Below are 26,836 nucleotides of genomic sequence, written 5' to 3'. Positions count from 1 at the left end.
ACTTTACTGGCAGCCAAATATGTATTGGCAAATTATTATTAAATTGCTCACTATTGTCTCAAAGCAATCCGAGTACGTGCAGAGCTGTCCTGTGCACTCATTTTCCTTGTTAGTGTCACTCTGCTCCTTTGCTCTTTATCTTTGCTGTGTTTTGACTCACGTTATTTAATTCAGAGTACTACGGCAACTTCGGGCAGCTCATCTTTCAGACTGCGCCGTGAACTCGACCCGCTTAAGCCAAGGCTGCGTTTTCCAACACTCGGAGCAGCGAAAGCACCCAATCCATGCTAAAGCCCTTTAATCCTTAACAAAGTCTTTGAGGTGGAGACAGCCGCTCCTGCTAGATCCACGCAGCGCCTATGGGAATGGCCCGGACACCCCTCGGGGACCCGGCGATGCAGCGGGCGCATCCCGACTGCCCGTCCTCCTCCCAGCGCCGACCGGCTGCTCCTGTCCCAAACCTCGTGGGACAGGAGGACCACAGCCTCACACCTTTCTGTACACCGCGAATTAGTCCTTACATTGTAATAGCAGATTACTGCTTTCTCTGCAATTTCAGCCTCTAGCTATATTCGAATCATTAGGATGGTACCAGATATTTCCCAGGTATTTTTATTTTACATTGCTGTAAAAATATGTGAAAAGAAAACACAAAGAATCAGTTTGGATAAAATCAAAAGGTATCTAATACGAACTCTGTTCTTCAGAAAAAGTAGTTTGGTTCAAGCCTCTCAAACTCATCTCCAAAAAATCACCATCCAGGTAAGAAAGATGAGATTGTACATGCATTTATCTAAAGAGGGAATTCTTGGTATTTGTGATGATTTTGTATCCCCAGTCCATTTTAAAGGGTATATATCATACTCTAACTTATTTTTGTATGGAGAGCACATTCCCCTAATCTAAGAAACCCAAGCTGTGACTCTATAAAGGATAGAAACAGCTTCACAGTTAAAAGAAAAATCAAATTCCAAGATACCTAAATGCACGCAAAGAAAAACAGCTTTTTAAATAATCATTTACAATTTCAAAAAAAGAATGCCTGCAATACCTTTTATATTAGAAAGCAAATTGGCAATGTTAAAACACACTGTAAGAGTTAAACAAAGTTATTAGTTGACTTGTGGATTATAATACATATGTTAATGACAATTAATGATATGTATGTAATAAACTTTTGTATATATCCAAGAAAATCTCATGCTGAACACATCAAAGAATTGTTTGGCTGACAGGAAACGCTCATATTTTTCAACTGCTGTACTAGATTGACATTAATTATAACATCAAAATGCTTTTACATTCGTTTCCTGTACCCACTGGATATCATATAATACTGAGGTTATTTAGGATTTCAAAGAAACGTACTTCGTTGCTAGCATTGATTTTAATACACTTTATTCACTTAAGAGAAATGGAATTTATCTAACGTCTTAGCTACTATCACGCTTTGATGAAATGCCCTGGGCGGGAGAGCCATTGTCTTCCCTTCCCATGAGGCAATGTCACCAGGTCCTTCATCTTTCCTATAATTTTGTTACACTGTGCCTCGTAGAAGCTACTAAAAAAACCCAAAATTACTTTGAAAATATTTTACTAAAAAGGATAAAAGGAAAAACCACCAATCTGAGCCTAGCACTGGGCTATTAATTACTATTTTTCAAAAGAAATTTTAATAGAAACAATTCATTTACTTCTAGACCATTATCAAAGAAAGAGATAGCTTTTAAATATATATGATAATGTTTCTGCTACAGGAGACAAAATCTAGGGGAATTTTTATTGTATTTTCTTCCAACAAGATGAGCAGCAGCTTGTGTGTGCAGTCCACAGCGCCCAGAACAGCAATACTGACATTCAAAATTCCTTAATATTTAATAGACTGCCAAGCAGTACAGCAATGGAAAATGGTTTTAAAAGTTAGAGCAAATATGACACACTTTCCCATGTAATCTGAAAAACTTCTTCTATATACAGATTTTTCCCCCCAACTGTTACTCATTTTTTTCTACCAGATAACTTACTTCTCAGGAAAAAAAAAAAAACAATGTATACCCTGTTTTAAATTGTGGAGGATTATACAGTGTTAAGACTGTCAGAAGAAAGAGTGAAGGCAGGCTGTGACCCAGATTAACATGAATGTGCTATCACCAGGATTTTCTTCCCACCACCTCACTTCATCCTCTTCTCCATTTAAAATGCTCTCTATTCCTTAAATGTATAAGTAACTCTTCAAACATCAGTCCATCTTTATTTGAACTTCTGAAGCAGCTAGAGCTAGAGCTACAGTTTCAGTATTTCACAGAGGTCTCTGTTAAAAAGGGGGTAACCAACACAGCTGATGCATTAGGTCTATCTTAGTTTATAGCAACTTTAAGATTTTTTTTAAGGAAATAGAATTATACAAGAAATGAAACTGAAACTTTATTTTTACTAATTAGAGATGACTTTCAAAATGTTCAGTTCGTAATACTTCATTCAAACTTGTTCTCATTAAATAGCAGCAGAAACCTGGCTGACTGAAAAAAAACATGAACATCCTCAACATTTGGCATCTACCATAAACATGAAATAACAACACAGAGCTGCCCATGTACCTGCACTGCATAACCTCCTAGTGGGCAGTTTATTCCAATATTAAAACCATAAAACAGTTTCAAAAGCATGTTTTAAAATTCAGTCATACTATCATAAATGATGACTGGTGAATACAGAAAGTAGTCATTAACATACCCATCCACTAATTTCACAAACACACAATTACAGTTACAGTTGCCAACCTTCCTATCTCAGTTATGTGAGCTTTAAAATTCCAGCAATAAAGATCACTGTAAGCTTCATTCTACAACAGTACACACTTTTCTGTTATGACTGCCCTAAAATACAAATAATTGTTTAGACACAGTTTTCCATTCACAAATTGTCCATTAAAATAATTTCCTTTTTATTAGTCAACCAGTTATCTGAATAATTGTTGAATTAATTTTTTAAAAGCTGGTTGATAATATTACATACTGGGTCTGTTTTCATTGCACATTGATCAGAGGAAACACCTTCAGGTTTTATGTAAAATGCACAGCTATTTGTAATGCTTTTTTCAAAAACATAATGAGCTTTCCTTAAACAAGCTGTTTGTGTGGTTTTTATTGTTTTCTGTTTCACTGGATATTTATACTAATGAAATCACCTTAAATCAATTAACAAAAAGGAAGGCGTAAATTGTATGTGTTTGCTTGTGAAATTCTGAGTGGACACTGAAACGGATGAAATTTTTTTAAGGACAGCTAAAACCAGATGTTTTTGTGCACCAAAAAAAAAAAGGCTAATTAAAAAAAAGCTCGGAAAAGTTATTCTATTACATTCCAAAGGAGGACTGGGTTCAGACTTTAAGATCCAGATCCACCGGTGAGAAATCTGTCCTAACGCTTAACTCCTACAGAGCATGGAAACTTGGCCCCTGAAGGCGTTTAATCTATCAGAAACCAACTCCTGGGATAAACTTCAAACGCCGGGTCTAGTAATTCCAGGTGTTCTCCGGACTCCGCTGGCTCACGTCACAGATGTGGAGGATTTTCCCCTGCCACGCGGCCTGTCTGCCAGAGCAGATGTGGGGGCTCCCAGGGCACTCACAGGCAGCTCTTTGTTCACGCCGGACTGGAGGACGTCCAAGTGCTCCGGCTACGGAAAACGGGGTTTCTCTGCCTCAGCCCTGCGACAAAGCAAAAACCAGCAATTCTGCCAGCTCTTTAGGGGTCCTTTCCAGCCCTGGTTACCAGCACCTCCATGGGCTTGGTGGTTGGCTTCTTTTAGGATCATTTTTGGTTTGCCTCTCTCCAGCCCAAAAAGCTAACATGAACAAATCTGCACCAACCTAACAGCTCTGAGTTTTAAAGTCCATTGCTGAGAATTAATTGGGCTTGGCCTTCAAATTGTCCCACATAAGTTATTCATATAGGAGTATTTGGGATGCAATGCAATTATTTTCCTGCTCAACAAATCAAAATTCCTATTCTTTATTCATTTTATTGAGAAATTCAGCATTTATTCATTCTATGGGTTGATCAACGGAGCTTAATACTGGCCATTAAAGTCTATTTTGCTTAGCATCGGGATTCCCTGATGTGTTTCCTCAAGCAAAGACTGGGAGAAAGAACTGTAAAGCAGAATCTTCTAGCTCCAATAGTACGATTGAATAACAGACCCCAAACCAACGGCCCTTGGTAACTTTGCCTGCTAGTAAGATTATGAGAGAGCTGAACATGTGTCTAGAAATCTAATTTTTTAGTACAAGCCTATTGTTACGTAGATGTATAGTGAAGAGACAGAAAGGAATATGAAATGTATTAGCATGTTCCTGGGAGTAAAGTGTTCATGTCCACTGCTATACGTTGCGGGTAATAAGACAGAATAGATTTACTGGTGTATTAGGATTTCTAAAACCACACAATTTGCTTAGTTAAGTGCCTAAAAACTATATGCATTGAGTAAAAAGATGCACATAAAGAACTGTTCCAGAACTAATTATTCCCTGATGCTATTAAGGTACTTTAACAATGGCCTCAGAGTATTTTAAAAATATCAAGCAAACCTCGCCTGTCCCAACAAGGAGGTACTCCGTGTATTCTGCAAATGAGCGCTTTGCAGCTTAAACTCACTTACAGGTCTGCTTACCGGGCCACACGCAGCAGGTCACTGCCAGGACTTGAACATTTAACTCACTGTTTAGCCACTCCAGTCTACTGATACACAACGCTGCATTAGTAACAGGATTATTAGATTTTCTTCACCACTTCATTTACTGAGAATCATCATATTCAAATCATATTGGACATGAGCAGTAAAATCTGCTAAAAAAACTTGTACAGTTTTTGTTCCAAAATCAGTTTTAAAAGGAAGAAAAACTTGGATCATTGCTTTGGAAAATAAACCAAAACACCCAAAGAGCAACAGTAATGCTAAAGTATCAGCCAAATGTGTATTGCAAAAGATCATAATTATGGACTGTTAAACTAGCTAATTAATATTGAAATACAGGTTGTTTCTGAGTGAAAGGACAACAAAATACCCACCGAAGGAATGTATTATGCTCAGCACTGCTCTACTACTCTGCTGACCCATATTATCTGTTTGTTATACAAACAGCCCAAAAGCTGGGTTTTGGCAAACCTGAAAAGTTGTCTTGAAAAATTTTAACATGGAAAATACCAGTGTGTTGCAGATATTAAATCATTTCTACTCCCCAAGTAGAGCATTTTGGCTTTTTTAAGTCTTTGAAGATAAGTTGCCTGAAGAAAAAATGCCATTTTCCTAACTGGAGAGGTACAAAGGATCTGGCTGTGACCAGAGCAGCTCATTCTCTGAAGGAGTAAGTTCTTTTTTATGTTCTTTTTTTTTTTTTTTTTTCCTTTCTCCCTTTTTCTGTGACAGTTTCAAGACCGGTGAGTGACACTAAGCAAACATAAATGCTTCCATATGGCAACTCTACAGATCTCCAAGAAACTACAGGCAGTCTATGTTTTGTCCTGTTTTAAACTAGTTCCTGTTTTTCAACTGAGTCAATAACTGAGAAACTATCTATACTGATATAAATAAGTACTATATCGAAGAATATCTGTTCAGCTATTCTTATTACTTTTTATTTTATTCAATACAAACCTGTTGCACTTGTTTCTCTTGGCTACAGAAGTATTCTGAGTAATCATTAGAGAGATTTTGTAAAACTGCTTGCAAACATTTTAAGCTAATTTTCACAAACCCCCAAGAGACAGATATTGCAAACAACAAAAATTCAGACATACAGCAGTTAACGCATTAAAGGCGCCTAGGGAAGACCTCACAAATGAATGGCCAGACTTGAGTGTGATTACCATGTTTCCTCTAATTGGCAATTTATATTGAAAGAAGAAAGAATTCAAGTTCTGCTTTGTTCAAAGCAGAATGTTTCCCTCATATATAGCTGTGCATCGACCACTGAATAAGATCACATAGATACAGGTGTTAAATACTAGCTTCTGCTAGGCTTCACTAATGCAAGCTCAAATACACACTATTTGTCACCTTAATTTTGTTTTTCAGTTAGATGTTACCTTATTGCTCACAACCTGGTGATTGGTTATGGGGGTAAGCATAAAAATATCACTTGGTGGCATAAAAAATTCAGTAACTATGGAACAAAAAGAAAATATCATGTTGCCGCATGAGGGAAGTATTCATATAATATATTCTTCACAGTATGATTAAGTTCAAGAGAGAGAATGACCTTAAAGATTTGTAATAATTACATTTTATACATCGTCTGACTACACTAAGGAACATTCATTTTTCTGATAATAGGTATGTTGAGCATTTTCACTTCCTCCTTTAAGGTCCTGCTTAAATTTTGCAAATGTCTCTTTAGCTAGGGAGCCATTCATCAGTTAAACACCTACATTGAATAAATTGCCTCCTCTCTTTCCCTCTGCCTCCTCCCCACCACTGAAGGAGAGTTATTACCATATGAAAAAGATTAAAAGCGGAGGGAAAACTACCATTTTGCCAAAACCATCAATCATATTTATCTAAAATGTTATTAATTATAAGTTCCACTTATTAGTTCTAGGTGTAGCTAGGAAGCCGTGCACAATTTTTACATGAGATTAAGTCATACTTATCATTTCTTCTGGAAAACTACGTGTTCTTTATTGCTGCAGATTTCTTAAATTTCTTGAAGTTTGCTTACATTATCTCATTTTTAAATTCCAATATAAATAAACCCAATTAAAACATACAGAGTTTGTTAATTATATAGTTATTGTTAACTCACAACCATAGACACAGTGAGCAGGCTGCACTTGCATGCTTTGCTCTTTCATCACTGCAAGGTCCAAGAATCTGGGGGTGGGAATTAAATCAGGATACTAAATGGCTAAACAAAAAAATTCATTTAACACAATGTGAGTGAACCTGGCCAGCACCAGGCTGCACCACAGACCAAGCAGTTCCTTGTGCGTCCTAATGGTTTGCACAGACTTTGATGTGCTCTGTGTATTCATTATTTGGAGGTGTCCTTTCGTTTCTTACCTTTATGAGGGTGTATAATTGAGTTTTAGAAGCTTATCTAATGGTAAACCTTAAAAAAAAATGCACATAAATAGCTTTCTTCAGATAAAATACTATGTAATGCAATGGTCCTCCTCAAAATCTGAAAAATTTCAGTTTAAAAATTCCCCAAATGTGCCATAAAATGTACTTTCCTTGAAAGTATACCTACTAAATAAAACCAATCAATCAATCAATGAGGACATGTATAAAATATTTAACACATGCAACTTTTAGACGCTGACTTATGCTTTTAGCGCACGTCTGTAACAAAGCCATGGGGCTGGAGGCAGTGTGCTTTCCTCCGAACTCTCGCTCCTGCTAGCGGGGTCCTTCCCCAGTCTTGCACCTCACCCTTGAGGGTCACTACACTTTGCCAGCAACCTTAACGAGCATCCTTAAAAATAGAAAAAGAAGTTCAGTGACTTCTCCTATCTAGATGTTTTAAATACCAGTGCTATCAACCAGCCAACCCAAGGACCCAGGAAGGATAACAGCGTGTTGTCAAAAAAGAAGAAGAAAAAAAAAAGATAAGGTCTTCAGTGCCCACCCCTTGACCTGACAAAAACCAGCCTCCAAGTCAAAAATAGATGGTGTGCATCTGGAAGCAGCAGAGAACATTTCCACAGTTATCGCATACTGAATTGTTTTGCAAGCCCTGTTAAGCACCTCGTATAACAGCATCCAAATCTGCTGTAACCCATTTGACAACAACAACTTCTCTGAGTCACGCTGGAGAAAGAACATGTTGGTCAAAGGCAATAGGAACAATTAAAAAACAATAAATCATACCTTGAGGTCCTTTCACTTGTGCCTGTGCGTTATCCTTTCAACAGAAGCAGATGGTTTCTTTACAGAGGCCACAATCACGTTCACAATAAAAATTAAAATCAAAACCATACAGACCCTTCTTTTTCTGCCTTCTGCTAATCTACACAGTAGTACTGCATATTGGAAGCATAAATGCTTTTACAAAAGATCTAATAGCCACATGCAACAGTCAGATACTCTACTGTGGTCTTCATTTTTTATGGACTTAGGAGAGACATATTATTAATTCAGTATTAAATGTTATTCTAATTAATTATAACAAACCAATATTATTAATTGAAATGAATACACTACCTTTTGTGATTCATTATCTTTGCTTTTGAGTTTTTCTCCTACTGATAAAAATTCAGTAATTCCCCATGTTCCTGCTGAGCACTCACACGAGTTAGCAAGGTTCAACTGCGCGAGTTGTCCAAGCCAGTAGAGCTTAAATCGTAGCCAGCCAGGAAGCATGCAGATAAGCACTGGCCTATTGAAAGTTTATCTTCTGAAATGGCACAAGGTGCTTGAAAAAGAATTTAAGTTCAGAGCAGTCTGTAAATTAACTTTATGTCAGAGTTTATCGATGAATACTTTGAATTATCTGCTAAATATATTGACACCAAAGATCATCTGGCAGGTTCCATCAGATGTTACCCATTACTAATAAATTCACTTGATCTACTTTTAAAAGCCAGGTATGAGAACCTCCCTTGCTCCACTGCAGAAATTTAGAATTTCCTGACAAAAAAATAAACACACCAGCTTCTTATTAATAAAATCGAGCATCTCAGAAGTTGGTATACTTTTTAGTTGAGACACGTAGAGTTCTTTGCAAAACAATAAAAGAAAACTTTTTCCATTTTAAGTCTATCTTGCATAAGAAACCTTTTTCTTAGAGAAAAATCTTTGCTTTTATTTAAAAGTGGTATATTCTAGTTTTAGAATCTATAAACTGAGTACAGATTAAATTTGTTCAAGATTATTCAGTAACCTTAATTTCTAAAATGTTTTTGAAATTCAGGTTCAGAGACCAAATTTTAAAACAACTTCCAAATTCACAATAGTTTTAGGAATTCTGCATTGTGACTAGAATACCTTTCTGTACAAAGACATTTCCACCATTAAAATAATGTCGATGGATTATTTTTTTATTTTTACAGGAGAAAAAAAAATCACCTGTTTGCATTTTGTTTAGAATTTTTACTATCAGAAAATTTTACCAATAACCTAGAAAATAACAGAAAGCTTTAAGAAACAATAAGTATCTGACTTCGAAAACTTAAGGCATAGCAGGATTCTAAGATATTAAAAAGTTACAGAGAGACTAAAATGTTCACGGAATCAAGGAAAAAAAACGATGAGCTTATAGTCACCGGAAGGACAGGTATTATTTGGTAGTAATTAACAAGTCAAATTGGAAACAAATTATCAGCATGTAGAACAGGAAAAATCCTAAATCAGCAGGTCAGTTTTGCATAATTCCAAGAAATTTGTTCCTTAGTCTACATTTGCTCTCATTTAAAAGATTTGTCTTCACAAATTCAAATAAGTTATTTTTGAGTCAGGTTAAAAAACCCAAAGATTTGTCATTGAATTTGAAAATTTGTTTTAAGGTTTTTCCTGCTTGTATCTTGGAAAGTAATTCAAAATAGCCCTGCAGAGATTCAGGCATGTCTGAATAGCTTTCATGTTATGTATGTTTAGCTTTCAAGTGATAAATAATCTGACCTGTCAGTCTGCCCCCGGGATCCTAGCCCCCGTGGGACTGCCTCTGCCAGGAAAATAAAGTCCTCCTTCTGAAAGATGGAAGGGGTTTTTCAATCACACAGTACTCTTGATGCAATATGGACAAAAACATGTTTTCTTTCTGCACTGTATAGATAAACAAGGTTGTAAAAGACTAATTTTAAAAAAAACAGTATCTCTTGGAATATCATACTTGTGCTATAGGTTTGAATTTCTGCATTTAACATATCTGGGGGAGAAGCACAAAAAGGGACATTTTTTGCACTCGCCTGCCAGAGGAGAAAAGTACTGACTAGTAAGCAAGAAAAAGCTATAACCAGGACAAATGTGAAACTCTATTTTGTTTAATGTATCAGTATCTAAATAGAAAACACTTATTTATAGTAAAATTATATGATGTGCAACAGTTTGTTCCTGTTGACGGATGGATAACCAGGGCTGGATATCCATCTCGCTGCTGTTCCATCCCATTGCTTCTTTCCCCTGCAGTCGCTCCCCTCCTAACCAGCTTGCAAGGGTCTCCGTACACAAGACAGCCGGCCCATTATGTCTTCGGTCTTACCTGTTATCGCTGGAAAAAAAATGAGTGATATACTTTGGGAACCTATGATTTCTGCCAAAATTACATTTTTTTTCCCCGTATGTGGCACAGAAGACTGGAGACATCATGTTATTTTAATGCTGACGCATTACATACGCTTTGTACGTACTTTATACGCACTTTGAGTTTTGCTTAACTTTTTTCATTTGTCTTTTTCAGCATAAAAGATACAGCCGCACATCTGCAAATACAGCAGAACAATTTGCCAGATGGCTGCTTCATAAAAGCCTGTACCTTTAAAAAGAAAAGATACCAGGCTTATATGTATCACCTGACGTTTAACAACCAAGTAAAACAAGTGATCTATGTATGGAAACGGTTTATGGCTTTCTCTGAAGCTTTCCTATAAAAGTTACTGTTTGACATTGTGTTCCTCCAGATCTGCCATTCCTAGGAAACAACCACAAAGCACAGTACAGTACTACCGATTGGCAAAAATTGCTTAATTAGGATTAATTAGAAATTGGAGCTGAGGTGAGGGAAAAAATAATAAGACTTTTAAAGGCGCATTCACAACAATAAAAATCCTACTGGTGTGCATTCACAACAATAAAAATCCTACTTGTGCCTGAATAATTTTTTAACCTCCCGCTGCTGAAATGATCTTGTATTGCTCTGGTAACTGCATGGTTACAAGGAAGTATTTTAAACATATTATGCATAACTGTTGCTTCTAGACAGACAACTTTTACACTTGTGGATACATTTTCTCACAATTAGAAAATATGATCATAAAACCACAAAAAGAATAGGAGGAGTAAAATACTGTATTTTAAACTGTTACGGACCTTTAAAAAGCTGTCCCGATGCATCAAAATCAAACACAGAATATCTTAACAAATTTCTCAAGTTTCTAGGACGAATAACGCGTTGCAGCCCTGATGGGGAGAGGCTAAATCCAATCGTGACCTTTTGCGCTTGCGGCCGTGAGCGCGGCGGTCTGCGTGCTGCGCTAGCACAAAACCCGTGCGGGCAGCAGCGCTCCATCGCGCCAAGAGAAGCCTCACGGCCGCTTTTCCACCGGTTTTACACCATCTCTCCAAGGCAGAGGCAGGGCGCCCCTAGCCCTTCCCAGCACCGTCCCGTCTGCTACGGTCTCTCCCTCTTTCATCCACAAAGTCACAGCTTTTGCAATAGAGGCCACGTCGTGCTAGAGAGCGACCCTGAATCGCCAGAGCGTTCGCGGCTCTTCCATAAACGTTACGCTTCCAGGACGGAAAGCTTTCTCCGTTTATCAACTTGGAAAGCCTCTGGCCTTTCTCGGGCAGACAAATGCCCAGTTTCCACTGCCACTCTCTTACACCAAGCCAACGGGCTGGATTTCCAAGCAGAAGCTTCTGCAGGTGTCAAACCTGCCGCGGCTCTACACGGCATTTCTTGGCAGCAGGAAGAAGCGACGGACGTTTCTCCTGTGCGCTCCAAACACGAGGTTCAGCTGCTGAGGACGGAGCCAATCCGTAGACAAAAAGGTGAGAGCCAAGGAAAGGAAGGTTTGGTAGAGGAGAAACTGGGGCTCTGGCAGACCAGGACACGAGAGGTCAGGAGTCCTCAGCAGAGGTTGTGCAGAAGAAAACCAGAAGAGCAAGTTGCTACGGAGTAGGGGAGGAAAGGGAGAAGGGCAGTGGAAGAGAGGCCTGAAAATGCCAGTCTTTCACGACTCTTTTCCCCTGTCTGTCCCCTCTCCCTGCCCTTATTTCACTGGCGAGTCTATTTTCCGCATACGCTTTGCAAAAGCAGCAGAGGAAAGAGGCAAACAGGCTGTGTAACACCGAAGCATCACAGCCTGGCTCGTGCACTCGGAGGAGCATTTAATGAAAAATGTAATTAGCTCTCTGCTGTTTTCCAAAAGCCTCTGTCATTAATTTTGCTGCGCAGGACAAACCATACAAATCAGAATGGCAAAGCACATTAATCACCAGCAATACTGCAGTGAGCAGAGACAGCTTGAGTCAATAAACAAGCCTGCATGGAGTGACTATGAAAAACAAATGCTCGCTACGACCAGCCAAACTGAAGACCATCCGGAAACTGTAAAACGAGACGTGCATCATGTAAATCTTTCCTTTCCCTCCTCCCATGCAAGGAGACATTTTGATACTGAATTGTGGAATTCTCTTGAGACATGATAAAGCAAAAAGAAAAGCATTTACCAGCCAAGCAATGCCATGTATGATAAAAACCATATGAGGAAGTCAGTGGGTAAAACAGAAATACAGGCAAATACGGCAAAACCACTGAAACTACGATTAAGTTAGAAACTGCTCTTCTTTCCAGCGTGCTTCCAGCTGCGGGTCCAGGCCTCCCTTCCCGAGCAGGCACAGACAGCGCAGGCAGCGCCACGCCGGAGCGGATCGACGGCTCAGCCAGCCCGCGATCCCCGTCCTGCCAGCGGCAGCCTACAGGCAGCTGCTCCAGGGCAAAAAGGCAATTGCAAGATCCTAAACCCATCTCAGGAGATTTTCACCTCCTTTCCAGGAGCCAGCTAATATCTCGGGTTTATGTCTCTTTTGTTATTCTTCTCTTCATCCCTTTTCTCTGGGCTTAGCCAAAGGGCAGGATACAGCAGTGCCTATGAAACGCACTCTCCAGCTCCCCACAGGATAACTGCCAATAGCCTGAAACCTCCCACCCCCAGCCCTAATCTCCCTTAAAGACTTCTTGCATTGGGTTCAAGTAAGAAACCCAACACAGCTGGATGCCAGGATGCACAGGGAGCTTTTGTTCCCCATGTGCTCCTCAAATCCTGCCTCTGCACAGCAAAACTGCACCTGTCCCAGCGCAGTACCCCTGGCGCCTTCAATTAATGCTGAGAAAATCCCGAGCTAAGTGCCTACTTAAATTTGATGGGTTTGCCATTCAAATGATGGCCTGTCAGCCTAATAAAAGCACCGGTCAGTAAACAACATTATTGCACAGCCGCTGGCAGAATTACGAGCAAATGCAGGCTGCAATTAATTTGACCTTAGCCATCATGCCCACACAACTGCCGATGCTGGTGCCGTGGTTTAATCTGAGATCAATGCAAACAACATACAGGCAAACAAACATTCACATCACTTTTCCAAAGAACAAGGAGCAAAATTGCCAAGTGTTGCTAGAGAAAGGTAAAACTGAGCAGATGTAAGCTACGTTATAGCCCTTAGTAAAATGGAGTTCATTCACTGAAAGCACCCTTTGAGCTAGCTAATCCAGGCTGCGTATCTAATTCTCTGAGGGCTTTGAATAGTAATCAATCTTCTTTCATTCACCAATGAGCGATTTGTTAATCTGCAGTTTTCGTAACGTAGTAAAGAACACCTGGATTAACCAGCTAGCGTTGTATCAGCCCGATGGGCTTCCGAACGTGCCTTGGTTACTTAATGGGTACGAGGAGGTTTGCGCTGCAGCGAAACGAAGCCGACTGTACGGGTTACGTCACGCTCTGCCATCTGAAAACCGCTACAGGATAACCACTGATACTGCGAAGCCTCCTGATTCTGGTCTTCGCATATAACGTAGCTGTCTGAGCCCCAGAAAGAGCGATCTGTAAAATATGTCACTGAAATCCTAAGTAGGATATTGTTTGAATTAAAAACCATATCTAAGCACAAATTTAAATTCCAGCTTATTTCCCTAACCAATTAGATACCAATGCAAGCCTTCGCTGACGGATTGCCGTGCTAAACCCATGCTTGCAGCGGATTACTCTGCTCAGGCAACCAGCGCTGCGACTGGGCTTTCCAGGAGCAGCGAGGCGTTTGCGGATCCCCCGGGGCACGTTGGCAGCTGCTATTCAGGGCTCCCGGGGATTCACAAGCAGACGAGCACCTGACGGCGACACGGAAATTTAAGGTCGCTCCCCCAAGCAACGTAGTACGTGGGCAGGGCAGGCTGGCAGCGACGGGGACGCGGCAGCCCCAGGGGCTACAGGTTATCCCTGCGCTGGCAGGGACGAAACGACGGCTCGCGCGCAGCCAGCACGGATAAGCGCTCCCCGCAGAACGCACCCGGGAGCAACTCGGCAACCAAATACGGTGTTTCGTACTATACAGAGAGGCCTTTGTGCCTGCTGCCTTGGTGTTACCCCTTCCCGCCAGGAAGGCCCAACATCGCGTGTTATTTCTGGCCCATGCCGAGCGCTATGGAGCTCGCTCTCGCTGCAGGGGAAGCCGGACGCGTCCCTCGCCAGCAGGGCACCAGCGCCGCTTTCGACAGGGGAAGCGGAGTTTATACGACAGCACTTCAGATCCATTTCTGAGCAACCTGCTCTAGGGCTGAGAGGAGGCCGGCAGCCCGCCGCAGAGGAGCATCACAGCCCAGCCCCTCCGTAGCGAGCGCCCCGGCAGGCAGGTCCCGCCACGCTCCTCACGACCCTTTTTTGGGGAAGACAAAGCCCAGACCCCGACGGGGCGATCCACAGCGCTCAGCAAAGGTAACCTCGGTACTGGCTCTCCCATACAGCTCCATTCCTGTTTTACTTTCAAGCCTTCAGTACCCCTAAGGACACAGACAGCAGTAGTATCCACAGCCCCAAAATACACTAATGCCAAGTCGTGCTTATACGACCTTCTCAGCGGCTGAACTTTTCCACAGTCCCAACCTGCAAGCAGGCAGGTCATGCTAACCAATCACGGATTTAGTATAAACACAGTGAATCTAAATGACTGATTTTAAAACAAATTTAAAGCACAATTTAGAATCAGAATTTTCACATTTATAGCAAGCGCCTGCTAGGTACCTTACAGAAGTTGCTGTAAAAGTTATATTATGCGATGGGCCACTCAGTTAGCTGAACTCTCAACTGACAGAAAAGCCAAAGCATCAGGGAATTTGCAAGAGTGCAGGTCTGTGTGTTTTTAAAACCAGGTCCTGAAAAGATAAAGCCAGTTTCCACCACATCAGCGCCCACGTTTTCACCCAGACTGCCTCAATAACACGGTAAGGAACCAGGGGACCTTTTGGACAAGACCGTTCACTGCGTACAACGTCACTCTAACACAGTTCTCACACGAGCCTCTGTTAAACCAGCCCAGCTCTGTGCTGAGGACGGAAGCTGTGTGGGAGATCACACTGGAGCATTTATATGCTGGGAGAGGTTAGAAATATCAGTAGTTTAAAAAGGTGAATGTTTTCTAAATAGGAGTTCCTTAAATAAATACAACTGTGTATGCGCACAAACACATGCATCAAAACATCCCGTAAACATGTAAATAGATACTTACTTTTTTTAAAGTAATGTTGAGATGTTTTCTATTCCATCTGTATGATATACTATGCAATAAAGCTATTTTCTCTGTTTTTCCTAAGTTTTTGTTATGAGATCGTGTGAGAGGGATCTTTGTATCATTCTTACACATTTTAGTGAACAACACTTTATGACCCGGCTCTTCAGTTTTATTACCCACTTAAACAAATACATTTCATATATTGTATTTGGAAATAGAGGATTTTTTCTCCTCAAAGAAAGTCAAGAAAATTAAAACTACATGTGATTTGATCAAAGAAACAACTTACTTTCAAAATGTCGATAAATGCCTTAATTTTCTAAGTGGCTGATGAGCATGAATTAAAATACAAAATCTCTAAAGGTTCGTATCATTTAAATTAGTATTAACTTTCCAATAACTTACCTGGGTGAAAATGATGCCAATTTAAATTTACACCCTCAGAAAACGTGGCATACTTTTAGTATTTCTGAATCACCTCTTTTTAAATAAATGCTAACAATTGCTTTCTGCCTTGAAATTCAAATCTGCAATTCTGGAAGAAGCGCCCTGTGGGCCTCACACCAGCTCCGTATCGCCCCCTCCCTTTGTAAAACTGACACATTGCTGACAATTCGGTCCCCTACGAATGAAGACAGAGGGTTAGAGCATTTATTCTAAAGGGAGATCGGAAGGTGGCTTTTTCTTAATGATAGCAGTAGTATAGTCTAAACAGTCTGAGTGCAGCTATCTCCACTGCAGTATTGAAGGTGCTGTTCTGCTTAGCTAGTGGGTAATTATTGTCAGCATCCATAAAGTTTTCATCTGGGTCTTTTGGAGTGCTTGACCAAACTGTTGGTAAGCACCTTTATCTCTACCCTATGGTTAGAAAATGGATGGGATGCGATGAGATGCGGTGGGATGGGATGGGATGCGATGGGATGGGAGACCTCCCTAAGATCACCAGGCTGCAAAGCCAAAATATGAACGAATAGATTACAGAGTACTGGTCTTCTGCCCTGCACCTCAAAACCTCTCTTCATCTCGTATTGATGATTCCTATATATAAAAAACAAACAAACAAACAAACAAAACTAAGCACTGTATCAGGAAGTCTGTTGTTACAGTGGGAAGTCTTACAACCATGGTCTATATTAAACTCTAAACAAATGGTATCAATGAAAAAATCCCTACTTGCAACAATGGTAAATGAAGTACGTTATAGTATCCTGAATCAGAATGTTAGAGGTGATTCATAACACTTCTGCATTTTTAATGCCACAGTATGAAGAAAACATAAGAATTTTTATAGCGTACTTTTAAACCAAAATGCCTAGCTCAGCTAATAAATCTGTTCATGTAAACTCTAAAGCATTCAAATAAATGTATAAATGCTCAAGCTGCTAAAAACCAGATACAGTTTCTAGTTTTCCAGTAATTTAATCCTGTCCTTTATTGAAAAGGACATTAGAGAATTTAAAATGTCTGCTTTACAGTGAGACAAAGCTGGTGAGATTTTTTAAAACAGCTGTAGCAACCACAAAATAGTTCATTTGGCCATTTAAGTAATACACTCAAATGATTGTTTAAAAGTACAGTTAGCAACTCCACTAGATTTACACCATACTCATAAAATTCTCCTTTCCCCACTGCATGAATTAGAAATACATAGCTCATTTGTTTCAACTGACCAATTCTGAAGGTAACTACCGCACTGATCTTCCGCTTACCCTTAGTAGACAAGTGTTACTAAATCAAAAGCTGTCTAAATTTCCTACTGTGGATTACGGTGCATATAAAGGCTGATTGCCAATGACTAGGAATCCTTCTGATAGCTTAATGCTGTAAGGTGCTTCATTTTCAGGGGCAAAAACATAACACGAGAATCCAGAGTACAAGCTCTTCAGGCTCTGTTTCAACCACAGGAGTGCATAAACAGTTAAAACCCTCTGATTTTGACAAGATTTAGGCATATACTTGAGCACTTGTTTCACTACTACTGCTGCTTCAGTGAAGTAGCACGGTAACCATGCTCATTTGCAAAAAAACAAATCAACAGTTACCATTCTGACAGCTAAAAGCAAAAGATGATGTAGGCAAAGCTGGCAGCGGGTAACCACCAGTGTGACATTTCTAATATCGGCCTACAGTCTGCAGTTGGACAAGAGAAAAACCTATGAATGTAACCAGCCACGTAAAAACCCCATTGTCTAGGTGAACATCATGTCCATATTTAAGTCTTAAAACGCACTTTTCAGTTCTGGAAGAATCGTGTCACTCACTCGTAGACGAGAAGTGTACACGCTACTTCACGAGACATAAAATGCCTACGTAAATCTCTGTGCTGCGAAGTTTTCACTCTGACGCCAAAACCGGGCAACGGGACAGGACAGAGTGAGCAGAGGGGCTGAGCGGTCAGTCCAGCCAGGGAGATTTACAGAACAGACGGTTTTCCAAGAGTTTTATGAGGGCGGCATGAGGGGGTGGAAGCCTGGAACAAATTCACGGGCAAACGGTTCCAGGCGCAAAGACCAGCATGGCGAGATGAGTCCAAAAGACTGTGGCTCCAGGTTTGTGTTACTTAACATCACCGCCTAGCTATCTAACTATACTGCTGCTTAACGCCATGAAGAGCAACGTGTTTCTCAGCAGCAGTAGAAACGTGCTATCTTCCAAAACCCAAGCGCATGAAATCTCAGGTATTTCAGAGAGAGGGAGATACGTGGAAAGACCCCGTGCAGACCAATGGCCCGCAGATTTTGCCCAGGGAGATGTGACCACATTTGCTGCCATCCCCAAGTACCAGCCACCCTAAAGACAGTCTGCAACAAGCACTTTACTCATTTATCTGCCAAAGGGAGGACTAAACCCGCACTCTCACACGCATGCACCAGGAGTATTTGGACACTGAAGGAAACGCCTTACAAACCTTAGCACCTGGTCCAGCCTTCAAAACACTGCTTAACAAACCACGCAGATGACCTGGCCTGCACGGCGTGACCGCTGCTCCAACAGTGGACGGGAAACCTCAGGAAAGACTCGCCAAAGATCTCAGACACCTCAGCTGCCCTCACTGGCAGAAAGAAGGAAACTGGGAAAACACTGAGAAGGAAAGACCACATATCACCATTTTACACTATGTTTATGATCAACCGCCAGGCCTAAAAGAAGAGACAAAGAAGCAACACATGCTCTCGAGAGTGTCCTTTTAATCACGAAAAGGATCAGTTCAGCAGAGGTCCCACCACCCTGCATACAGGAGGAACAGTCGCAGTCTGTGCTACAAACAACTGACAGGCAAAGCAGCCAAGGGACAGATGTCACAGGGAAAAGAACAGACAGATACACTTTTTCCTTCCTAAGTCTAGGTGCAATGACGGATTCACAACACGCTGTTAATCGGATGGTGTGTCACCAGCACTACGTGGGGAGACAGTCAGAAGGAGCCAAGTACACCCTCTGCAGGCTGAAATCAAGCATCTGGAGAAAATCACTGCTCTCTGTGAGTGCAGAGCACTCGATTTCACTCCAAAGGTGGCTGATTGGTTGTTTTATTTTTTTCCCCCCCAGATTCACTGAAACACAGGGAGAAGAAATCAATATATTCAAATCAATACACAAGTAGCAGCAAACCTCTGGTTCACAAGCAGTCCAAGTGCTGGGGCCTCCAGCCCTTCCACCCAGACACAAAAGAAAAGCCCTACAAGTAAAACAACATGGGAGTATGCTTGCACAGAACAAAGGATTTAAATCAAAAAAGTGAAACAATTTTTTTCCATTGTTATATGCTATTGTATTATTAAGGCAAAAAAAATATTCATTTGAAATTTTTTTTACTACTTTTTTTTAACTGGGCCTCAGCACACTATTTTCTAAAAGAAAAAGATTTAACAGATACGCAAAAAATCATTTACTTGCTAACTTTTTAATGGATCAAAACAGATTTTAAATGCTTACCTAGAAGCTTCCATCACTGATAAATAATTTGATAACTATAAATTGAACATAAAACTAATTAAACAAACACTGAATAGCTAAAGAAAAGTGTATGTTTTTCCAGCACATCTATAAAAGAGACAAATATAGATAAGCAATTTGAGAAGAGAATATTTTGAATAAGTAGGTAATTGAGTTAAGAGAGGCCTAAAGAAAGATTTAACACTCACATTCATATGCTGAAGCAGTTTAAAAATAGAGAGCAAGAACTGCCTGACTTCACCTTTTAATTTTAGCTGGGTGATGAGCTGGTCCCAAAGACAGAAAGGCACAGCACGATTTTTTTCTCAGCAAAGTGCCCTTCGTATTTTTATGTGAAGGAAATGCAGCATGTTCTATTAATAACCTGCTCTAGCCCGAGATAAGTCTAGACAGGCTTTCGATCAGGAAAAAGCGCTGCTTTGTTTCCCGAGATCACTTGCACTCCCACAGGTATACATAAAGTCACCCAGCTCGGAGTGCCCTGGCTGGTTAAGGGTTAAATAATGACGGCACAGGAAAAGCTGCGACTTTTTCAGTTTTCCCACCAGTCACCTCTCGCAGTTATTAAATAATCCAAATAAAAATCTACAAACTTTGCACTGATTTTAAGGGATTCTTTTTTTTCTCTTATGATACACTGGAAAGTTTGAAGAAAAAGTACACGCACGCCTTTTAGTTATGGAGGATACAGAAGTGCCGGGAGCCTGGAGGGCAGCTCACGCTCCCCCAGGTAATGCCACATTGCGTGCGCCATACAACTTAAAAGCAAACGAAACCGCGTAAGTACGCACCTTTTTCCCTCAAGATAAAAAGCAATGACTGAGTTTGCACCTTGAGATAACTTTAACTTCATTCTCACCTTAATTAATAGCTGAAGGAGAAAATGCTGATACCAGCTAGACCCAGACTAAACTGCAGAAGGGGTAAAACACAAAACGGTGCTTGACACAAGGCCAGCATGATGCCAGCCGCATGCCTTGGTTCTTTCCGAGAAGCTGGGGAGAACCAGATAGGGTTTTCCCACGTAAGGAAAGATGGATTCTCTTTCTGGGTATGCCTCCGTCGCACGCTTCCCCTTCCTGACAAGCCCCGACTAACCCAACCCACGCACGGCTCCCGGCAGCAGCTCCCGGCCCGTTCGGCCGCGCGTCAGTATGGCGCAGGGGCAGCAAGGGTAGCAGCCTGAGTTAACACTGCAACAAAAGCAGGTCTTCTAAACTCTCCCCTTGTCCTCCGTGGTTGTATTCCCTCCGTATTTTAGTGCAACGACCATCAGTAGGACTCTAGATTCAATTATCCCCCAATCACGTTTTGCCTTTAGTTATAGAGTCATATTAGGCTTCAACCGTAAACTTTTTACATGTATAAGTAGTGGTCTCTGATTTACAGTTTCAGTAAATAATTTCCAAATGTTAACCCCCCATGCAGATGTACAGCAAGTTGGTGCAATTTTACATCAACGTCCCACGGTCAGCAATTCCTAAGTGAGATACTTCTTTTTCAATCATCCTCCTGTGTAAAGAGATCAGTGTACTGACTTGGGTAAAACAGGCTGGTTTTGGAAGTTTGCCTACGCACACACGCTCCCACTCACCTAAGCAAGGGAATAGCACCAGATTCCACCAAATGGCAAGTACAACCTTGGCAAAGCAATCTGGATTTCAGGGGGGAAGGCACAACATTTTCATTAATTGCCCAAGCAATGTGCCAAGTCTGAGTCTGCTTTCAGAGCCCACCCAGCAGGATCCAAAATCCAGGGAAACTGATGGGAACCTTATTAGGCCTCCGGATGAGGTCCTAATTTATGAGAAGCATTCTCCACAGCTTAACAAAGATGCAACGCAGTCACTTCAAAATTTGCCTTTCTCAAGTTAGGCTGGCCTTTTCCAAGGCCTATCAGAAAAAGCCTTCCTTCATCTGTTTGCATTTGCACACCTGGCACTGGTGTTATTGCACACTGATAGAGCAACCAGCATGGGGATGTGGTCTACAAGTCAGGCTTCCAGCTGCTCCAGTAACACCATTATCACCACCAGCAGGATACCCCAAAAAACCGCCAGCTGCTCTCACTGCTGTCACCCGTGCTGGAGCAAGCAGTTATTTTCTTAGAGTGGTGGTCACTCTTACAACTGCCAACTTTGCTGTAGATAAATAAATAAAATTACCTCAGGGATTTTAAATTAAGAGCCGTCTCTCAGTCTCAGAGATTTATATGCAACTCTGTCACATTTAAGCTTGAGGATACATTTTTCCTGCCTCTCTGGGTTGTCCTGTTATTTCTTGAGAACAGGGGGAAGGAAAGGAGCAAGAAGTGATGTGCTGCAGGTCCCCTCCAATTCCTGAAATGTCTAACTTGAGCCCTGGGGCCAGTTGTCACAAGTCACGTTCTGTGACAGTCTCTGCCTCGTCCGCTGGGAGTCCACCAGCAAGCCCTCCTCCCACGTTGCGCTATTTGTACAAACCGCCAGCTTGGAATAAAAACTAGATACAGAGAGGATATAATGGTGTGCTTCCAGTGAAGTCTCCCTGGCATCCAGCTAAGAGGTGAGAAAGCTAAATATAACAAACTTAAAACTACAATTATTGTAGGGGAGCTTGCCAGTGTTGCTCTGAAGCTCCTAATGGTCCGTCAGGGATTTATAGATCAGCTGTGAAAATTTACTCAGGGCTAAAACTTGCCAATCAAGACCTCAGCCTTGGAACACTGCTACCGACTTCCAGCAAACACAACTTTAAATTATAGAAGCACCAAAGCAACACCTGAAAGAAAATACATACAAAAGAGAAAAATCTTTCATACTAAACAGTCAGATAAATAAGAAATGGCAGGGGTCTTACTCCGATGTGTTCAAATCTTAGTAGAAAAGGGTCATTTCTTCTATAAACCAGGAGACTACAAACAGAGCAGTGCTGTTAGAGTCCTGGTGATCTGACCAAAAAAAAAAAAAAAGGCAGTAAATATTCATGAAGCCTTGCAGATTTAGATGATAGGGTCTGATCCCCTAAAGCCTTACACGCATAAATAATCCTCATGTGTATGAACAAGGCTTTGCAAGATCAGGCTCATACACTATTTCCAAAGAGGAATTTAAGTCTTATTTATCACCGACAATAAACTGGATTGGACACCTAACATATTTATGTGATGTATAAGACAGGTGTTGCTTTACTCCACACCGATATACTTTAACCATCTAAACCAAATGCACTAAGTAGTTTCTAATCCTTACACGCTTCCATTTCATTTTTTCTTTGAGGGAAATTGAACCTATCCATTCACGCTTTGCAATGGGGGGGAAGGGGAACTAAACCTAGACGGAACAGTAATAATTCCTTGTCCTTTGGAAGAAGTCTGACCTACCAAAGATACCCCGTTATGTGATTCACTCAAATTTTACTACCAGATATGAAGTATTTAGTTACTGAGCACTTTTTACTTCTCCAGGAGCTGGAAAATGAAGGTATGTTCAAATAACATAATAGTCCCACAGAGAGCAAAAATGTGGGGGTGGGCTAACTTGGATTCAAGTAGCACAGAATTTTTTTCTTTTTCGATACCACTTCCTCTGTGATCCTGTTTGCCCCTTCTGCCAACAGAGGCATCTAACCACCGTCCCAGTTAACCACTATTCTTCTCCGTTATTTACAAAAGCGTTCAAGGATGGACACATCAACAACACTTTCCTAACCATAACACCTATCAGGGAAACCGGAGGCAAACCTCTTGGGCCATTTCAGGAACAGTCAACAGAAAATGCCAGCAGAACGGCAAGCCTGGCCCTTACAATGCGGAGAAAGTGCTGCGACAGGATGAAACCATGACCTTGAATGAGGCTGTAAATAAAGAAAAGAGCCTGGCGTTTGGTTGCCGGTTGTCAGGACGGCGGAAAGCTGTGGGTGACCTTGCAGGAATGTGCCACGTGCCTGAGTGGAGAAAGAGTGGAGCATAAATGGATGGCGCAGAGCACATGGATAGCAGGGGTGTGAATGTTAAGATGTGTTAATGGAAGAGCTTGGAAGATAAGAGGTGCCTAAGGCTCAAAATAACTCAGTCTAATTTGCTAATATCTCTCTCTCTGGTTTTAGCAGAAAAAAACTCATCTTTTCTTCAAATCCCATCCGCAGTCTAAGTTGTGCATGATCTCTGACAAAAATTTTTTATGTGGGGGAAGGGAGGCAATCTTCGGCAATTGCTGGAGCAGCATCCAGACCTGCAAACAATGCAAACACACACAGCGCACGGCTGGGGGGACCGGAGGGAATTCTCCGTGGCAGAGGTTATCAGCTCTCCCTCTGCTCCCAGGGAGAGCAGAAAGCTGGGTGGAAAGCATTCAGATTCTGCAAGACATTTTAAAAGCATTAACTAGCATTGTGTTCTCAATAAATATTTTACAGATTTTATTTTACACTTTTTAAAAAACTGAAGCCAAAAAGAGAACAATAGAAGCTGGTCTGTGCAATGTGCAATGCTGACCCTGCGAGTCAGCAACCTAAGAATATTACTTAGCATGTCTTCGTCTAAGGGAAGAACATGCTAATCAGCAGAGACAGAAATAATATTTCTTAGTGCAGAAACACTGTGGTCTATTTACTATTGCACCGACATGCAAAAGCCCACAGAAGAGTATTTACTAACTCGATAAAGGAAACCTCAGCTGTCAAACCACTTGTTGCAGAGCTACTTAAAATCTATTTCTTAAAAAAAAATTCAAATATAAGTGAAAATGCCAGAGCAGCTTCTGCATATTTCCAAGCCTACACATCCTGAGAATTGGCCCTAGCTCAGAAACACCATCAACTCATACTTCTTCCCCTCGGGAAAAAAAAAAAACACCACACGAAACCGTAGCTTTTGACAGTACCAAATTTGAGACATTTACATTGCCAGAATTCCAACACACTACAGCCTACTGCATAGAAAAGCACAAGTTTTATGCCAAGTTGAGGAAAACTATGACTAAAGAACATCAGATGCTTTTGGTATCTCAAAAGCCATTAAGCCGGGGAAGGCAGCAGGTGACCGCAGGTCAGCCAGGGCTTACAGCCTGCCCACAATACATTTTCTCTACTCAGTGCAGCCCGCAGAAGGGATTGCTCAAGGGAACAAGAATTAAACACTTCCTTTTCCTATCCATTTCTTTTTCTATTAAGAAGTACATCCAAAAGTGATGAAGCAGAATATTACCCTCAGCCTCTTAAAGCAGTTGCCACCATTAACATTTCATGTAACACGGACAGATTTTACAGTTAACACAAGATGAGCCCCACGTTACACCCATTAAAGCTACAGATTCATGTCACGCACAGACTTGGGCAGGCATCACAGCATCTTTAGAGCAGTCTCCAAAGAGGTTGCTTGCTACCAACACCTGCACTTCTTTAAACAACAGCTTAGATGATGGAGGACATATTTGGGAGGTAGAGGGCAAAATCTGGCCGGAATGGCATCACACAGTGCAGCAGCCGCGCAGTGCAAATCCACCCCGGTCCCACTCATTGCCAGTTCAGCTCATCCCCCATCATGCATGTGCAGAAAGCTAACAACAAAGCTGGCTTCCCTGTAGCACCTCAGATGCATGAAATAAACATGTGGTATTTGGATAATTAATAAATACCGGTTAAAGTCACATTTCACAAGTTTGCATACAAAAAAATAAGCAATAAGCCTGCAACAAAATAATCGTCTCTGTCCACTTATAAATCCCGATCCTGTAACAAAAGCAGCCTTTGCTCTCTTCCTGCAACACAATGCGCAATGCTTGTATGTGGCATTTTGTCCTGAACAGGCAAGAGGCATTTGTGAAATGGGCTAGGCTGGAGTGGTCAGAACAGGACAGATATATTACAAGTTTCCAGAATGCAAAGGGGCAGGTTTTCTGGTTTTACCCAGTGTGTAAAGTGACAGCTTCACAGAGATGGGCCATCAGGGTGAAAAAGAGAAAGCAGCTGGATATCAAGGGGCAGAGGCTAACAGAGCAATTACATCCTTAAACCAACTATAAAATGCTACAAAGGATGAAGAGGGGAAAAAAGAGGGGGGAGTATATTCAGAGGAATAAAGTCAATCTCATAAAGTGTCTAGCTGCAAATCAGATCGCGAGAGTCAGTTAAAAACACACTGAGACACCTTACTCTTTACAAACAGCGGATTCTTTTTCAAATAATATATTAAAGGGACTAAAATTATTTTTCAAATAATATATTAAAGGGACTAAAATTATTATTTCACGCAAAGAGCCCATTCGTTACCCTCCTAAACAAATCTCTGCAGCCCTCTAAAGTGTAAGCACATTTTTAAGGCTCCAGCTCTTCCCATTTTGACAGGCACAGAAAGGATGCGCACTACGAGGTACGGAGGCTTCTGCCGTCTCCGTGGTTGCTGCCTCCACGTGGGGTCAGCAGGATTGCGGCAGTCGGCAGAGAGCAGCGCTAGCTCGGCAGGTCACACGTAAGGGCTTCCGGCTGCGCGCAGGCAGGTCTGAATTGACAGCGGTCCAAGTAAGAGCAGAAATAAAGGACCAGATTTCCCAGTCTTCTCACTGACGGGAGCAGTAGTATTAAATTTCCAATAATAGAGCAGGATCCAGGCAACTTAGTTACAGTAAAGAAGGCTTCGTGGCCATGTGTTGTGTTCCATAAAACACTAATTACGTTGCTTGTCATGAAGCATGGCTTACTTCACTCTTTACTAAAGTTTATACTACTGCTGCTATCTACGCCTCCACTAAAATCCATACAAAAATTTTCATGTTCCTGGGCCATCCAGAATTGGTTGATAACTGATAATAAAAGCTGGATTAGGTGAGATGTTTGCATGCAAAGGAGTTCTTCTAAAAGTCTCTTTTCTGATCCCTCTCCAGCCTGTGCCTCTTGCTCCCTCTTACAAGCCTTAAATGCAATTTTACTGAGCTCTTCTCCCAGTAGGCTTTTGATTTTAAAACAGTTAAAAGAAAAAAAAAAGATTTCAGAATAAAAATCCCAAACTTTCAGTCATTTTTGTTTAAAACAGAGAACATTTACGTAATGATCACATGTGTATGTAAGAGCTCTTTAGAGCTTCAGAACTCTTATTACCAACACTTGAATAGACCAAAGGAGAAAGAAGGGGCGAGGGGAGAGGAAAGTTTAATTCAACTTTGAGCTTTGGGTCACATCTTTCATAAAGGAATGGTGACTGGTTTCCACATAATCACAAGCAGGTGGGGCACTGTGATTTAAAATATTTAAGAAAGAAATTTTAAGAGGAAAGAATAAATTTTAAGTACCTGACTCCATGACAGGTATCATCTCTGATGCTACTTTTTAACTTTTTGAAAGCAACCGAACTTGGAAGCAGAGCACCTCCGAGGTGCTTCCCCCCATTTGGTGCGAGATCTCCAAGTCCCGAACCGAGCAGCAGGTGAGGTCTAAGAAGCAGCTCCACAATTACACAGCAAGG

The 26,836-nt window shown here is 41.2% G+C and overlaps 1 protein-coding gene across 2 annotated transcripts in view; it reads right to left on the bottom strand.

Annotated features, from left to right (window-relative positions):
* The window catches only part of RBM20 (RNA binding motif protein 20), a 102,621-nt gene that overhangs the window by 71,063 nt on the left and 4,722 nt on the right, over positions 1-26,836 (bottom strand). The window contains exon 1 of one of the 2 annotated variants that reach the window (XM_026117519.2): positions 8,203-8,420. The exons of the other annotated variant lie outside the window; for it this stretch is intronic. Within the exon in view, the coding sequence (XP_025973304.2) occupies positions 8,203-8,216 (14 nt within the window). The 5' untranslated portion in view covers positions 8,217-8,420. Of the gene's footprint in view, positions 1-8,202; positions 8,421-26,836 lie in introns of those variants that run through there. 2 annotated transcript variants of the gene reach the window in all.

Source organism: Dromaius novaehollandiae, chromosome 6, assembly GCF_036370855.1.
Source record: "Dromaius novaehollandiae isolate bDroNov1 chromosome 6, bDroNov1.hap1, whole genome shotgun sequence".
Classification (NCBI taxonomy): Eukaryota; Metazoa; Chordata; class Aves; order Casuariiformes; family Dromaiidae; genus Dromaius; species Dromaius novaehollandiae.
This window is presented reverse-complemented; position numbering and strand designations above follow the sequence as displayed.